A 13,374-nucleotide genomic window follows, 5' to 3' on the forward strand; every position below is an offset into this window, starting at 1 on the left:
CAGTCAGGGTTTTTAGCTTTATGTCCCAGCAGGATGGTGCCATTATTATTATTATTATTATTATTATTATAGCGCTATTCATTTCATGGCACTTTACATGTGAAAGGGGTATACGTAGCACAAACAATTACAATAAATTTGAATAATACAAGTCGGCGACTGGTACAGGAGGAGCGAGGATCCTGCCCGCAAGGGCTCACAATCTACAGAGGATGGGTAAGGATACAGTAGGTGAGGGTAGAGCTGGTCGTGCAGCGAATGGTGGAGCGAGGGTTACTGCAGGTTGTAGGCTTGTCGGAAGAGGTGGGTCTTCAGGTTATTTTGAAGGTTTCCACGGGAGGCGAGAGTCTGATGTGTTGGGGTTGGGGTAAAGAGTTCCAGAGTAGGGGGGATGCACGGGAGAAATCTTGCATGCGATTGTGGGAAGTGGAGATAAGAGGGGAGTAGAGAAGGAGATCTTGTGAGGATCGGAGGTTGCGTGCAGGTAAGTCCCGGGAGACTAGGTCACAGATATATGGGGGAGACAGGTTGTGAATGGCTTTGTATGCCATGGTTAGGGTTTTGAACTGGAGTCTCTGGGCAATGGGGAGCCAGTGAAGGGATTGACAGAGGGTAGAGGCCGGGGAATAGCGGGGGAGGGGGCAGGTGGATTAGTCGGGCAGCAGAGTTTAGGATAGATTGGAGGGGTGTGAGAGTGGTAGAAGGGAGGCCACAGAGCAAGAGGTTGCAGTAGTCGAGGCGGGAGATTATGAGGGCATGCACTAGTGTTTTGGCAGATTCGTTGTTGAGGAATGTGCGGATCCGGGAGATATTTTTGAATTGGAGTCAGCAGGAAGTGGAAAGGGCTTGGATATGTGGTCTAAAGGAGAGGTTAGAGTCCAGGGTTACCCCTAGGCAGCGGGCTTACGGGACTGGGGAGAGTGGGCAGCCATTGACTTTGATGGATAGGTCAGTTTGGGGGGGTTGAGTGAGACAGTGGAAAGATGATGAATTCAGTTTTGTCCGTGTTAAATTTTAGAAATCTGTCAGAGAAGAAGGATAAAATAGCGGACAGACATTGTGGGATTTTGGTTAGTAGGGAGGAGATATCGGGTCCAGAGAGGTAGATCTGTGTGTCATCAGCATAGAGGTGATACTGAAAGCCATGAGACTCTATGAGCTGTCCTAGGCCGAAGGTGTAGATGGAGAAGAGCCGGGGTCCTAGGACTGAACCCTGGGGGACACATAGGATAGATAGGGGGCGAGATGAGGAGGTGGTGTGTGAGTGGGAGACACTGAATGTCCGGTCTGTTAGATATGAGGAGATCCAGGATAGGGCCAAATCTGTGATGCCAAGAGATGAGAGAGTCTGTAGCAAGAGGGAATGGTCAACTGTATCAAAGGCAGATGACAGGTCCAGGAGGAGGAGGACAAAGTAGTGTCGCTTGGATTTGGCAGTAAGTAGGTCATTGGTGACCTTAGTCAGGGCAGTTTCAGTGGAGTGGTGCGGTCGGAAGCCAGATTGAAGGCGGTCGAAGAGTGAGCAGGAGGAGAGGTGGGAGGACAGCTCAGAATGGACATGTTGTTCCAGTAGTTTTGAGGCATAGGGGAGAAGTGATATGGGGCGAAAGCTAGACAGAGAGGATGGGTCAAGGGATGGCTTTTTGAGGATGGGTGTGATCGAGGCATGTTTGAAGCATGAGGGGAAGACACCAGTTGTTAGTGACAGGTTGAAAAGGTGGGTTAGGGTTGGGATGAGGATAGTGGTAAGGTTAGGGATGAGGTTGGAGGTGGGACGGGATTGGGGCAAGTTTGCAGGTGGTGAGGTGTGATTTGGAGAGTAAAGAGGAGAGTTGATCTTCCGTAATGGTGGAGAAGCTGGTTTTGGATGAGGAGGATTGAGTAGGTGTGAGGAGGGGCTGTGGGGACTTTAGGCAAAAGCTTTGTCTGATGTTATCAATCTTCTGCTTCAAGAATGTGGCAAAGTCTTCGGCTGAGTTGAGAGGAGAAGGAGGAGGCGCTGGGGGATGGAGGAGAGAATTGAAAGTTTTGAATTTCTGTTTAGGGTTGTGAGACAGGGAGGATATGAGAGATGTATATTTGTTTTGCTGCAGTAAGTGTGGACTTGAAGGTAGTAAGGGACTGTTTGAATGCGATGAAGTTCTCGTTGGAGTATGACCTTTTCCATTTCCGCTCAGCAACCCTGGAGGCCCTTTGCAGTTCTTTAGTCAGGTTGGTGTGCCAGGGTTGCGGTTTGAGTGGGCGAACTGTGGTATGTGTGAGGGGGGCGGCCGAATTGAGAGCTGCAGCTGTTGTGGTGTTATATAAAGTGGCAGCAGCATTTGCATCGTGTAATGAACTTATGGCTGTGAGAGGGAGAAGGGATTCAGAGAGTGAGTGTAGGTCAAGGTGTTTGAGATTTCTGCGAGGGTGTGCAAGTTAGTGGAGTGGGACTTGAGCACCTGGAGAGGAGAGGGTAGAGAATGTGATTAGGTTGTGGTCAGAAAGAGGGAGAGATGAGCTAGAGAGATTAGATAGGGAACAGAGTCGGGTGAAAATGAGGTCCAGTGTGTGGCCATCTTTGTGAGTGGGGGCAGAAGACCATTGAGCAAGGCCGAAGGAAGAAGGTCATTATGGATCAGATGTCTTGCACTTGAAACACTGCCCCTCCATTCTTCATTAGACATTGATGGCATATCTGATCTATATATCATCAGTGATTGATCCTAAATATTATTATATCAAACACTTGATTTTATAATATTGATATTCCTCTGTCTTTCATTGATTTGTTTGCTTTGTCCAGACTCTGGTAATGGACCAGATCCGCTTCCAGGAGATGAAGCGGGAAGCGACACAGCTCACATTGCTGGGGACGTTGCTTCTGATAATACAGAATTCGACTTCTCCTGGCATCACCAGTCACGCTGCTTTTATGGACAGAATGAAGAGTCTCATTAGACTTTTGTTGGAGGGTGTGGGAACTCCGTAAGTAAACTGATTAAATCATTACATGGGAAGATTAAAGGAGGCTTCCCTCCTCTCTGCTGTAAGCCAGGGTTATCCTTTGCTCCCTGTTGTCAATGATGGCATTCCATAAATGTGTAAATTCTCTATAGATGTATATTGAAAGCCAATTGCAGTTTGCTAAAATATATCGTAAATGTTGCATATTTTCCCCATAGATCAATTAACAGTTATTCTCCATGGTCCAGCCATCCAGACATAACATCTGTGCTTGATAACAGCCAATTAAATAGGACCTAGAATTTCATTTTTTCTTATAATACATCTGTATTTTATTGAAGCCTCTTTTTTTATCACAGTGCTTAAAATCCTGTCTCCTTTTATACATGCTGTCACAGTCCCCACTATAGGGGCTTCCATGGGGGGAGGGTTCCCATTGGGCTCAGTATTATTTCCATCTCCAGTAGGCTCCTCAGCGCCCTCTTGTGTTGATTGCAGGGATCTAGAAAATCCTCATCAGGGGGTTTGGAGCTGTGTATTTGAAAAAGTAACTGACTCTCCTATAAAGATCTATTATGACAGTCATCAGCACAGAATGTTGATTACGGTCATCAACATTCATTAGACAGACTTAGATTTACAGGGGTACTCCGGGAGGATAAAACATTTTTATACTGTCCCTGCTCTCACTATAAAGATGAGATGCCCGGTGCACTTCTATTATCTGTAGTATTCTTGTAATTCACTGTGATAGTAGCTGCTCCACACTGCGCCCCCCCCCCTCTCCTGTCTGGGCAGTGTGGAGCTCCAACCTGTGAATAACAGCCAGTCAGAGAAGAGGGGGCTTGGCCTTCTCCTAGCTTTTAGTAGCAGCAGCCAGCGCCCTGATGTCTCCTTCACTGCCGCATGAGACTTTACTGCAGGGCTACTAGCAGGGTGCAGGCCATGCCACCGCCATGCCCTCTCACCTCTGACTGCAGACAGGGAGACATTATCAGGGCGCTAGTGTGACAGGAGCTGCTCCTCACCGCTCATCCTTCCCGTCTGGGACATTATAGCAGTGTGCAGCTCCATGCTGTTATTATCAGCCAGTCTCCTGATAATATCCAAAGAAAAGAAGGACTGGAAAGACGCAAAGCGCAAAATAGGGTCTTATCTGGGTAACAATGTTAAAAGAATTGCATAATGGTGCTCACCTGGTCATGTTGTCTGCACACAACCACTGATCACTTAATCGGTTTCTGCTGAATGTATCTCTATTGTTGTTGTCCTGAAAAAGAAGTTTATATATATATAAATATATATCTATCGAAACGCGTTGACAAATAAACTACTTATACTCAGGTTCAGGTTGGCATCCTTTCCACACGGCAGCGCAGAATTAACCCATTTGTATCTCCATTACCTGCAGTCTCCTGATTTTAGCTGTTTCTCTGTAGAGAACAGGAGACGTGGCCACATCCCCATATCTCTGACTGGCTGTTACTCACAGCGGGGAGCTACACACTGGTGTGTGATATAATGTCCCTGAGGGGAGGGGGGTGCAGTGAGGAGCAGCTCCTGTCACATGGAATTCCACGTGTTGCAAAGATAAAGTGCACTGGGCATCTCATCTTTATAGTTTGAGGGCAGGGACAGTACAAAAATGTTTTATCTTCTCAGATTAAAAAAATGAATGAAATGTTATGAACGCTTTCTTGTCTATTTGCATGATTCAGTCTTGATATATCAGTTGAGTGGGGAGTGTAATTTTTTTAATTTGCCAGTAGAAATAATTTACCCCTGTCTGCTTGGGTCACCCTGATCATATAAATGGTCTGATTTTCTTATAAGTCCATACATAAGAAACTAAAAATCACAGTGAAATATTCTTATTGCTTCTATAGAAAGCTTTTTTCTCCTAATGAGAGAAATGTTCTGTACGTTTTAAACACGTAATGTAAGGGAATAATTTGTCCTTTTCTCCCTTGTCCGGTCATGTAGTTCTGACAGTACAGAGGAGGCATTGGCAACGGTCAGTGAGAAGATATGTGCAGAATTGGGCAGCTATTGCTCTCAGCACGGATTTACCCCCTTCTCCGCAAAGACAGAGGAGTCCCTGAGAGGGCAGATCCGGACCGCGGCCTCCCCATCCAACCAGATATACCGATTAATAGGTAACTGTATGTTTGCTTTTATTATTGAACCCTTGAAAGGAGTCACCTAATCTATCAGAAAGCTTCCTGTAGCCACTGGGACAAATCTCATGGAAACTATTCATTATATGTGTAGCGTATATTTAGTACATACAATGGAAGGTTTGAAACTCCAGGATTGTATGATATTGGGGAAAAAAAGGTTCTTCTTTTTCTCAGAAACTGCACCCCTCTTGTTCATAGGCCGAGTCTGGTACTGCAGCTTATCGTCATTCAAGTACATAGGACTGGGCTGCAATACCACAGACAACCCATGTACAAGAGTGGCGCTGTTTCTGGAGGGGGGGGGCGTGGAAATGAAAATGCATACAGTAACCTATAACCCCAGACAGATATGGCATATTTTACATTGTACATTTGCTAAGTCTTACATATAAAAGCGCTTACTAACACTCCACTAATTCAATGTCTTTAACTCGGGTTTTTTGTGCAGTTTTGAACATTGTTTGTTGCAGCATTTTCTTTCTCATGGCCAAATGCAAAACGCACTGCATACAATGTATTTTGGCTCGTGGCATTGTTTTTCACGCTGTTGCATGGTTATAATATTCTGCCTCCTCCTGCCATTGCTGAATGCTGCTCCATTGCTGACCTGTGCCCAGGCTGCATATACAGCGTCTGAGCCTGCAGTCGTGTCCCTCCAGGCGGTGCGAGGTAACTGGGGTATTCCACTACTCACGGGGTTTGTTTGTAGCCATATGGAGAATCACAAGTTTGCATGGGAGCTGTGGACACTGAACTTTAGAATATTGTACGTTTTCTAACCCCTTCCTAAATGTATTTTTTGCTTTTGTTGTTCCCTCCCAGTCTTCCAGCCATCATGTTAACAGATATGTCAATATTTCCATTGGCACAGCTGTATGATGTCTTGTTCTTTGTGGATGACTTGCATTTTTTAATTTTGCTCGTTAATTCACTAATTCATTGATCTATGGCATAAAAATGCCATGTTCCCTTTAAGGCCCCATACACATAAGAGTAATGTCAGCTTTTCCTGTGGGTTCAGCCAACAGTCCAATGTGTATGGAGTCCTCTCCCCCCGCCGATGATGTTGGGGCGATGATAATGATATAGCATGTCTGACTTCAGACTTCCTATCTTTTTGCTGTTTTTCGAGAAAGCAGCTACCAGAGGAGTCTGACAGCAGCGAAGCGAGCACTTCTGTATATGAAGGAGTTGGGAGACATGGCTGCCTGCCGAACTATCGGCCGAAACATTGTTCGTCCGGCAGCTATCTACAGTGTGTGGGGCCCCTTATTCTTGGGTCTGTACAATTTATATATTTTTTTGTATCCGGTTGTTAATAACTTAAAGACAAAATGTGCAGAGCATAAGGCTATAAGCCAGCGATGACTGTCTCCATAACCCAAGCATTTCACCTTCTATATATTCTTCCCTCTCTACAATCCGTGAGTCTGATGAAGGTCTGACAGCAGGACAGAGGCGTTATTAATGTGCCAGTTTGGATTCTTAAATAAAAATCCATTGCTCAGCATCACAATCTGAGTGTTGAGCTCAGCTCACTATAGTGAATAGGTGCTGAGCTGCAGTACCTAAGAACGGCCAGTACACAGTGTAAGGAGCTGTGCTGTTTAGCTTCACTCACTGTTTTCATCCGACCTCCACCAGATTTGAAAACAGCTGGTCAGTGGTGGCACCAGGTGTCCAACCCTCAACAACCTGATATTGATGACGTAGCCTAACCAATATATCATATGCTTGGATAACCTTTGGTGACTAATGCAGTTTATGAAATGTGTAAATGACTATCACACTTACATATTCAGTAACATTTTTAATTAAACCCCACAGATTCCAGGATCCAGACTTTTCTGTTGCATTACTTATCTGCAGCTAATCCAAGATCTGTCCCTGAACTTCCCGGTGGGCTAAGCCCAATACAAAAAGAGCTGGAAGAGATGGCAGTGAAATTTGTGCGTCTGGTCAACTACAACAAAATGGTGTTTAGTCCATACTATGACTCAGTCCTGGCCAAGGTACTGAACAAACAAGATGTATGGCCTTGAGCTCCCGATTGTTACATTAATCCAGAATTAAAGGCTGGAAAGCCCGTCTCCTCTGCCCTCCATTGAATTGCTTTTAATGTACAGCATGCAGAGTTCTCTCAGTGATCAGTGACACATGAAGTGCTCACACCAGAATACTGTGGCCAGGGCCGGGACAAGGTATTTTGGTGCCCTAGGCAGGTGAAGCAAATGGCGCCCCCCTCTCCTTAGGCAAATTAATGGGTCAGAGACTAAGGTAACAGGACACCTGACCTAACGCACCCCCCGTCATGGGTACGATAACCAGCTCCAACTACCACATCCCCTAGAATAGTTACCTTTTTCAATTTAAAAGTTAAATATACAATCGTTCATTGTTTGTAAACCATTTACACAATACAAGGGACACATAGCAATATTCATCTCTGACGTCCTATATTTTAAATGTCAGAATTAAGGACAGTCGTGGAAACTAATAGGTTTTTTTTTTTTGTTTTTTTTAAACTCTTTTTATTGAAAGATTACACAGGATAAAAGTTTCAAACATATAATGTCCTATTATAAGGTCAGAATAATTCAAACATTTACCTTTATCCATTCAATCCAGTAACATGGATGTGACATCACATTCTCAATAATTAGAGTAAACAATTAAAGAAAAACGAACAAACAGATTGAAACATAGGTTCTGCATTGCACTCTTTACTAAATTTAGTACATGTACCAATTATGGCTGTATCAGAAGTACACTCTTTTAGTCTATATATATCATATATCAATTTCCATGTGTTTAAAGGAGCACATATCAGGGCTCATAACGTGAGATTGACGAAGTCATGGCATTAGGGGATAGGTGTGTTAGGGACGAGTCACACCATCTTTACCATATCCTTTTGAACTTCTGGGTACATCCTCTATTTCTACAGTGGGGAAAAAAAGTATTTAGTCAGCCACCAATTGTGCAAGTTTTCCCACTTAAAAAGATGAGAGGGGCCTGTAATTGACATCATAGGTAGACCTCAACTATGAGAGACAAGTTGAAAAAACAAATCCTGAAAATCACATTGTCTGATTTGGAAAGACATTTTTTTCAAATTTTGGTGGAAAATAAGTATTTGGTCAATTACAAACAAGCAAGATTTCTGGCTCTCACAAACCTGTAACTTCTTCTTTAAGAGGCTCCTCTGTCCTCCACTCATTACCTGTAGTACTGGCACCTCTTTGAACTTATCAGTATAAAAGACACCTGTCCGCAACCTCAAACAGTCACACTCCAAACTCCACTATGGTGAAGACCAAAGAGCTGTCAAAGGACACCAGAAACAAAATTGTAGCCCTGCATCAGGCTGGGAAGACTGAATCTGCAATAGGCAAGCAGTTTGATGTGAAGAAATCAACTGTGGGAGCAATAATTAGAAAATGGAAGACATACAAGACCACTGATAATCTCCATCGATCTGGGACTCCACACAAGATCTCACCCCGTGGGGTCAAAATGATCTCAAGAACAGTGAGCAAAAATCCCAGAACCACACATGGGGACCTAGCGAATGACCTGCAGAGAGCTGGGACCAATGTTACACAGGCTACCATCAGTAACACACTACGCCGCCAGGGACTCAGATCCTGCAGTGCCAGACGTGTCCCCCTGCTTAAGCCATTACATGTCCGGGCCCGTCTGAAGTTTGCTAGAGAGCATTTGGATGATCCAGAAGAGTATTGGGAGAATGTCATATGGTCAGATGAAACCAATTTAGAACTGTTTGGTAGAAACACAACTTGTCGTGTTTGGAGGAGAAAGAATGTTGAGTTGCATCCAAAGAACACCATACCTACTGTGAAGCATGGGAGTGGCAACATCATGCTTTGGGGCTGTTTCTCTGCCAAGGGACCAGGAAGACTGATCCGTGTACATGAAAGAATGAATGGGGCCATGTATTGTGAGATTTTGAGTGCAAACCTCCTTCCATCAGCTGGGGCATTGAAGAAATAAACGTGGCTGGGTCTTTCAGCATAACAATGATCCCAAGCCCACCACCAGGGCAACGAAGGAGTGGCTTCTTAAGATGCATTTCAAGGTCCTGCAGTAGCCTAGCCAGTCTCCAGATCTAAACCCTATAGAAAACTTTTGGAGGGAGTTGAAAGTCCGTGTTGCCCAGTGACCGCCCCAAAACATCACTGCTCTAGAGGAGATCTGCATGGAGGAATGGGCCAACATACCAGCAACAGTGTGTGCCAACCTTGTGAAGACAAAAGAGAACGTTTGACCTCTGTCATTGCCAACAAAGGATACATAACAAAGTATCGAGATGAACTTTTTTAATTGACCAAATATTTCTTTTCCCCCAAAATTTGAAAAAAATGTCTTTCCAAATCAGACAATGTGATTATTAGGATTTGTTTTCTCATTTTGGCTCTCATAGTTGAGGTCTACCTATGATGTCAATTACAGGCATCTCTCATCTTTTTAAGTGGAAGAACTTGCACAATTGGTGGCTGACTAAATACTTTTTTTCCCCACTGTATATAATATATTCTCATATGATATTATATCATTCACTAACTTTTTCCACTGGTTGATAGTGGGAGGCTTCCCCTCCATCCATCTTAGTTAAATTGCTTTCTTGCAATAAATATAACTTCCCAGAGAAATATCCGATCATAGTGTGACCACATTTCTTCATCCACAATACCCAAAATACATATCTCTGGACCACATTCAATTGGTATCCCAATTATCCGTTCTAATGTAGCTATCACTTTACTCCAGTATCTTCGTATTATCCCACAATTCCAGATAAGATGCCAGAAATCCACTCCTGATTCCCCACATCTGTGACGTTCATCAGATGTTATTCTGCCGAATCTATGTAGTCTTATTGGGGTCAGGTAAGACTGGTGAAGGATATATAAGGAAACTAATATAGTTTAATTACCTGAAATGGGGGCTGATTGGTTTCAGTTAAGGTGTCCAGCATTTGACGGAAACCCTACTGGAAACTAAACTGACCCTATGGTAACCATCATCAATATATAAATACAAAACCAAAATCATCATTATTACATAAACAGAACACCAGAAACACCAGAGCCATGAATAGTACATGAATACAGCACCCGAACCATCATCAGTAAATAAATACCTCAAGAGAATCACCATAAGTACATTAATAACTGATTGAGTCGTTTCCTTTCTTTTCTTCACCACCTTGTCCTTACACCATGATGACTTTTCACATCCACAGCTCTTCTCTGCAGACTTCCATCTTCTACAGTCTTCTGCAGCACATCCAAACACTGTGCCCTTAAAAATAATTGTTATTAAGATGCCCTCTGCACTAAAATATCTGTCCATACTATGCCCTAAATAAGCCGCTTATGGTATATGGCCTCCACACTGTCTGCATTAATGAGCTATAACCACCACACTGCCCTTATGAACCACACCATATCATCGCTGTCCCTTCTTCGCTGTTTTCCCTTACACAATCTATATCTCCACACTCTCCCCCCACCATGCTAACCTCTTTCCGCACTGTCCCCTCTCCATTCTGTGCCCCCTCCTCACACTATGCCCTTATACTGTTCGCCACACTGCTCTCTCCAAACCTTACCCCTTCCTCACACGGTATGATGGTCACTACAGCATCCAATACAGTATTATGTCCACAACTGTCCACCCATTATATAGTATGGTCACCACAGCCCTCCCATTATATAGTATGGTCACCACCACAGCCCCCTTATACAGTATGATGGTTCCCCAGTCCCCAATACAGTATAATGGCCCCTTATATACTGTATAATGTCTCCCACAACACCTCACATTGTATATCCACCACAGCCCCTTATCCAGTATGGTCACCACAACCTCCTATACAGTATGATGTCCCCACAGGCCAGGTATAATGTCCGCCACAGCTCCTACTATAATGTCCCTCATATCAGGTCCCCCCGCAGCCCCTCATATCAGGTCCCCCCGCAACCCCTCATATAATGTCCAACCGCAACCCCTCATGTAATGTCCAACCGCAGCCCCTCATATCATGTCCAACTGCAGTCCCTCATATCATGTCCAACCACTTCCCTTCATATTATGTCCAGCGCTCTTCTGATGTCAGGTCCCCCACAGCCCCTTTTGTAATGTTCCTCACGTAATGGGTAAATAATATAAGAAAAAAAAAACAAGCTTATAGTCACCTAATCCCTGTACACTGCGGCCTCCTCTTCTATGAAGCACAGCAGTGGGTGCTGGATGGCACAGTGATGTCATTGCATCGTGCCATCCGACATCCCCTGGGTGTGCTGTCTCAAACAGGGCGCAGGCCAGAAGTGGCCTGTGTTCTGCTGGAGTTCCCGGCGGAGGAGGAGCTAATTACTGCTTCTCTGCTCCTGTGCCGCAGTTGTATTCGCGTCTGACAAACGCGGATACAATTATGTTCGGACAAGGAGCGACGGCCAGGGCGTAGGCAGAGGGACTGACACTGCTCACTGTGCCTGGGCCTTGGCAGTCACTGTGCTGAATGCCTGCTTTGGGAAGAACGTGTCAGGCGGTTTCAGGCATTCAGCAATGTTAGGTTTTTTGTTAAATCTGCACCCCCCCTCGGGTAGGCAAGAGGTAGTCCCCTATCTGGGTGCCTACCCTTTGTACCGGCCCTGACTGCAGTGGCAACTAATCAGTGTCTGTTGCCTTCCTGGGACAAGTATACTGGCAGCCATGCCTATGATCCTGTATATGTAGACTAGACTGATCTGGCCGGTGTACTGTTGTGTGCATTCATACACAGATACTATGGTACATGGACAATATGCTGCATTTTCTCACTCTGGTATTTTTTCCCTCAGGATTATAGTATTTTTGCATGCTCCTGAAAGCTTGCACATAGTGTTTGTTCTGCCGTTGTCCTTGTTGCAACTCATAAAAGGGAAGTATTATTCATTTTAGTCTGTATATTAAAGGGGACTTCTGTGAGTCAAAACTGAGAGACAATCTTTTTGAGCGACCTCCATTCTTGAAGACTCGAGCCATCCTTGTTTGACAAAGGCGGCAATTCATCTAATTAGCGGACATGTAATACTAGATCTGCCTGGCGGGTTTTCTTGTTCTCCCCCAGCAAGATAACTACAGTCGGCCAGGGGTACACGATCATGAGACAACTGCTTTAAATACACATATTGGTGCGTTTTAATAACTAGCTGAAGATTTGATAATCACGAAATTTGTACGGAAGATTTCCAAAGAAGAAAGTGTGGAGACATTTTCATGAAAATAACCCATACTGTTTGGCTTTGTATGGAAGCTATAGTTGTTTTTTTCTTTTTCCTTTATCTGATTGGACAATTATTTTCTTAAGGTGATCATATGTGATCCACTAGATTTAGTTCACTTGTCTGTCTTGTGTAGTAACTTGCACCTGCCACCCAAAACTTCAGAAATTTATTTTTACAAAATCTAATTGTAAAAAGTTCAAATGAGTATAGAAATTTATGTGACGCTTGCTCTTCCCTTTTTTCCTGACTGAGGAAATCTTTAAGAATTTATAGACACACTGTAGTTACCAACAGGGCTGTGGAGTCTGAGTCGGAGGTTTGGCTTACCGACTCCACGGCCCTGGTTACCAAATAAATCCGTACAGTGCAAAACACTAAAAATATGACAGGGGGGAGACGCAGCTGCAGTAACTCAATGAAACATCAAGAAGAAGAGCAGATTGGACACATGACGTCAAAGCTTTGTGCTTGGACCAGAAAGCCCACTCGGCATGCAAGGGCCCAACGTTTCTGGCCATACGATATCTAGTGCATATCTTCAGCTGCCTCAGGGCCCCAGGGTGCAGTTTGTTTTTTTTTGCAGCAAGAGAGCAATATTTTGATCGCTGTACACATTATGGCACTCAGCTTTATTGTCATATAATTTGCAGCTTTTTACAGTTTTCAAAAAGTTGGCAACAGGGTGAGAAGAAAATGGGTTAGGCTTAAAGGGGTTGTCCACTACTTTAGATTATCCCCCCCACACACAATGTATCCCCCCAGGGCCCCTAAGACTTTTTGTAAATACCTTCCGTTGCAGATAATGCCTGTGAGCGTTGCTATCACTGTCCTCTCACAGGCATCATGTGACCCTCGGCTGCAGCCGGCTCTGACATTCGCTGATGTCACGACAAGTGCTGGCAGCAGCCGGGGTTCTCTGTCTTCCGCGTTCCAGGTGGATGCCAGGCTGTGGGCAT

The 13,374-nt window shown here is 44.4% G+C and overlaps 1 protein-coding gene across 3 annotated transcripts in view; it reads left to right on the forward strand.

The window, feature by feature from the left end:
• TCP11L1 (t-complex 11 like 1) overlaps window positions 1-8,116 on the forward strand; it is a 227,405-nt gene extending 219,289 nt beyond the window's left edge. For 2 of the 3 annotated variants that reach the window (XM_073658119.1, XM_073658118.1), the window contains exons 9-11: window positions 2,786-2,967; window positions 4,930-5,102; window positions 6,954-8,115. In XM_073658119.1, the coding sequence (XP_073514220.1) occupies window positions 2,786-2,967; window positions 4,930-5,102; window positions 6,954-7,168 (570 nt within the window). In that variant the 3' untranslated portion in view covers window positions 7,169-8,115. Of the gene's footprint in view, window positions 1-2,785; window positions 2,968-4,929; window positions 5,103-6,953 lie in introns of all 3 variants that reach the window. The other variant, XM_073658117.1, reaches the window with a different exon arrangement.
• Window positions 8,117-13,374: the final 5,258 nt, after the last annotated feature.

This window comes from Phyllobates terribilis, unplaced genomic scaffold (genome assembly GCF_046119375.1).
Source record: "Phyllobates terribilis strain yellow unplaced genomic scaffold, ASM4611937v1 Scaffold_13__5_contigs__length_258822181, whole genome shotgun sequence".
Lineage (NCBI taxonomy): Eukaryota > Metazoa > Chordata > Amphibia > Anura > Dendrobatidae > Phyllobates > Phyllobates terribilis.